The sequence below is a fragment of the Lepidothrix coronata genome, unplaced genomic scaffold (assembly GCF_001604755.1).
Source record: "Lepidothrix coronata isolate B3197 unplaced genomic scaffold, Lepidothrix_coronata-1.0 Scaffold16, whole genome shotgun sequence".
NCBI lineage: Eukaryota > Metazoa > Chordata > Aves > Passeriformes > Pipridae > Lepidothrix > Lepidothrix coronata.
The window spans coordinates 2854187-2857985 of record NW_016690196.1 but is presented as its reverse complement, the minus strand read 5'-3'; the positions used below and the strand labels follow the sequence as shown (position 1 = coordinate 2857985).

Genomic DNA, 3799 nt, shown 5'->3' with positions numbered 1-3799 from the left:
GTAGGTATTTCAGTGCTTTGAATAGTGACAAGCTTCAGTTGAGGTCAAATGCCACTTAGTGGTTATCTTTCTTGTTCCTCATTTGTCATGCCAAAAGCAAAACAAACAAAACCCCCAAACCCTCACAAACCTGGTTACCTTGTGCTAACAAGGTCTTCAGTCTGACATATCTGACAGTCTGCTGAGTTGTGGGTTTTGGTGCTTTTGTAACGTAGCCTGTGAAGGGCTGATGGTCATAAGATGAAATGACTTTGGATTGAGGTACAAAGCACAGCACCTCGGTAGCTCTTCAGATAAAGTTTCTACAGGCAAATAATTTTTTAAGGAAGTTTGTAAGTGATGAGAGTATTGAAGGTTGTCAAGCATTTCTTTTTTTCTGCAGATGTTACGTGCTTGCTGAACTCAGGGGTTGTTCACATGACTTGCACCGGCTTTCAGAAAGAGGTGACTTTCTTTACTGTATCTATACTGAGAATGTCAAGAGATGTACCTTCTCCAAGTTTTCTCCTGCACTGCTTTGTGGGCCAGAGGCCATTTTATGCTCATCCTGTCTGTCCACATGCATAACTGCAATCATATCCTGCCAGTTTTATGCAAATAGTACTGTTTCAGGGAAGCATGAGCAGAGATGGAATGCCTAGAAAGGAATGCAATGTTGCTGTTGGAGCAAGAACAAAAGTGTTGTGGAAGTTGGGGAAAGCAGTTACTTCTTGATTACCCATCAGTCAAACTATCTGCACAGTCTGGAGTTAGGTTTTGATCCCTGATTACCTTGAGAAAGGAGGACAGAATGGAAAAAAGGAAAAATTATTTAACTGTTGAAGAAGCAATTAATGTTTTTTCTCCCCAACTTGGCCAAATTATAACTTCTGAGTCACTGCACAGCTTGTGACCAGTCCTTTTGAATTAAGTTTCAGCTCACTAAATATTTCCTTCTAAATCAGCTTCCACACAAACAAGCACAGAAAGAGTCTTTCAAAGAGTGATTTGACATGTTAGTTTTAGCTTCCGTGGAATATAATTTGTGTCAGTGTTCAGGGAAAAGCAAGGCATGTGTATTGACAGAAACTAGAATATCCTTCCTTCAGCATTGCAAGGACTGGTATTCTACAGGATGTTTTTTTATAAACTGAAACTATTAGTTTGGCTGCTGTCTTTCAGACTCTGCATAGCAATGCTTACTCAAATTACTAACCTAGAGCATACTACTGATGCATCTTTCTGACAATTTAAGTAAAAGTTAATATTATTTCTGTTAGTGATTATCCAGAACCTTAGTGATTGAATGCTGTCTTAACCTGTGTTTTTGATTGATGTTTCAGACCTTGAAGTTCTTGAAGAAATCTGGTCCTTTAATAAGTGAAGCTATTCATGACAGCTACACTAGGTGTCTTGTAGCTGGCTTGCTGTCTCCAAGACTGGTTGATGTCCAGCCATCCAGTTTGAGTCAGGTGAGTGTACACTGGGGAATGAAGGAGAAAGTATGTCCATCTTTTCTGACAGGACTGCAGAGGCTACATGATCATCTGATTTTTATGTGTTTTGCAAGTTGCACTGAAAGGCAGGTGTTGACTTTACTTAGCAAAAGTAAAAGTATTGTTAGATCCGAACTACTGAGTTCAACTGGGAACAGCCCTAAGAGGTCTGTCTTTAGGGACCCATCTCTTAATGTGGTGCCCCAGGTGTCCATAAGGAAGCGTGCAGTCAGTACTGGTCACGTGCATTGGAAAGCATCTCCCTTGGAACAGCCTTCATTCCCATCAGTGTCTCAGAGCACTGGGTTCAGTGCAGTAGCTGGCGATGGGGTGTCTCCCTCAGGCCATGCTACTGCGAACGTCAGCTTGCTGCACTAGGCATGATCATTTGCTTCCAAGAAAGTGGGCTGTGCTAACCAATTACTGTTGTCGGCTCTGACAATGTCATCACCACTTCCCCTCATTTTCCCTTCATCAGTAGGCTTTTCTGTACCCCCTCAAAACTAATCTTTGCCTCTGTAGCCTTGGCCTTGAGCTACGGTAGACCGATTTCCTCTCTCAGACTGCCCTCCTGTTGCTGCAACACCTTCATCACCTTTATGTCCGATCATAGTGACTTCACGCCCCTCTGTCACGTACCATGGTTTTCCATTTGCAGTACAATAACCTTTTTCTCTCATCTGAAGAGTTTCATGAGAGAAGGAGTCTTTGTGATGAATAGCTTGTCTTTCCTGAGACTGGGTCAAAGCTAAATGGTCGGCTACTCATCATACTCATAGCAGTGAGCAGTAGGAGGGGGAGAGCAGTCTGCCCTTGTCTTCCTGTCTGTGGGATTCTTCACCACTCGGTGGAAATGTGTTACGGCAAATAGCACTTCAGCACAGTGTGGTAGCTAAAATAAATTTCTTGGTAAACTGACCCAGCCCATAGAACACTTATTTTGCAAGCCTGATGAAGGCTCTTATGCTCTGATTAGATGTTCTGGTGTGAACTCTGGTTTGGAAATAACTTGGGAAAGCAAAAAAATTTATGATGACCTTTGCTGAATTGTGACTGTATTGTTTGGAGACTTGTTAAGCATTCGAGTGGGGATTGCTTTTAAATGCTAGAAAGAGAAATTTCAGAATTAGGGTCAAGAAGCTTGGTTTGGAGTTTTGTTTGCCACTCTTAAGTAGTACTACTAGTGTGTTTCTTTGTCTGAAACCTGTTTCCAGAAAAAGTGAAAGTATCATGTGTTTTCTGAAGTGAAGAAATTTCTTTAAATGTAATGATTTTACCTAGAAGGCAAACATACTTGTTAATTTATTTTAAAAAATAGAAGGAAAAAAAAAGTAAAATGTAATGCAGGATCATTTCACCTGAAAGAAGTGTCTGAACACCACCTGAAATAAGCTGCTACCTTATTTCCCATGTGTGTGCACGCCTGTGCATTGTCCTTCTCAAGGATTGCCATGATATTATACTGCAGTATTTGAACAGCCTGAAATCTAAGCCCCTTAGAATTGAAATGTTTCACTTCTCTTCTGGCACTTTAACAAATTACAACTTAATGTTTTGGGTGTCAAAGCTGCTTCATGTTGTGATAGTCCTGGAAGCTGCTTGACCTGAGCTTCACTGTTTCCATGCAGACACAGCTGTATTAGTTCTGTCCCCTTCACGTGTTCCTGATGGCAAACGTGTGCGCAAAGTGCATGAGGGATATTAGCACAAGATGTTCCTGAAAATAGTTATTGGAACTCAATGAATGGAGACTAAAACACAGAGGCACGCAAATGCAGATTAGAATTAGCCAATTAGTAAGTTGAAATGTCAGAGGAAACTTTTGCTGTGTTCCTCAGAGCAACAGGCAGTCCAGCCAGGGCTAGAATGAAGAAGAAGAATGTGGAATTAGTTGCATGTGCACTAGTTGACTTTGTGATGTCTGAATGAGTATCCAGTTGGAAATAAACACTTCTGTGGATGGTTCAAAAGGTATCAGAAGTATGTGAGGTTCTCATTTAATTTGGTCTGTTCTGTTTAGGAGGAGCAGTTGGAAGCAGTATTGTCAGCTGCTGTCCAGACAGGTTCTTTAGAACTTCTGACTGGATGCATTAAACACTGGACTTGTAAAGGTAATGCTCTTTACATTATTTTTGTGTTCTGTATGTTTTAATTCGACGTTGTGTATTTATTTCTTTTTTGTTTTCTCTTTTTAAAGAGCAGCCAAGTTCTGCTGTTAATTTACGGTTTGTTCTTGAGTGGACATGGAACAAAGTAATCTGTACAAAAGATGAACTGGACCAAATATGTGAGTACTCCTGTTGTCATTTTTGAAACCTAAAATA

General features: G+C 40.7%; 1 protein-coding gene across 1 annotated transcript in view; it reads left to right on the top strand.

The window, feature by feature from the left end:
• The window catches only part of LOC108493305 (protein ELYS-like), a 43208-nt gene that overhangs the window by 14806 nt on the left and 24603 nt on the right, over positions 1 to 3799 (top strand). Inside the window, exons 9-12 of the mRNA XM_017806580.1 lie at positions 383 to 444; positions 1323 to 1451; positions 3496 to 3586; positions 3673 to 3762. Coding sequence (XP_017662069.1) covers positions 383 to 444; positions 1323 to 1451; positions 3496 to 3586; positions 3673 to 3762 — 372 coding nt within the window. The remainder of the gene's footprint in view (positions 1 to 382; positions 445 to 1322; positions 1452 to 3495; positions 3587 to 3672; positions 3763 to 3799) is intronic.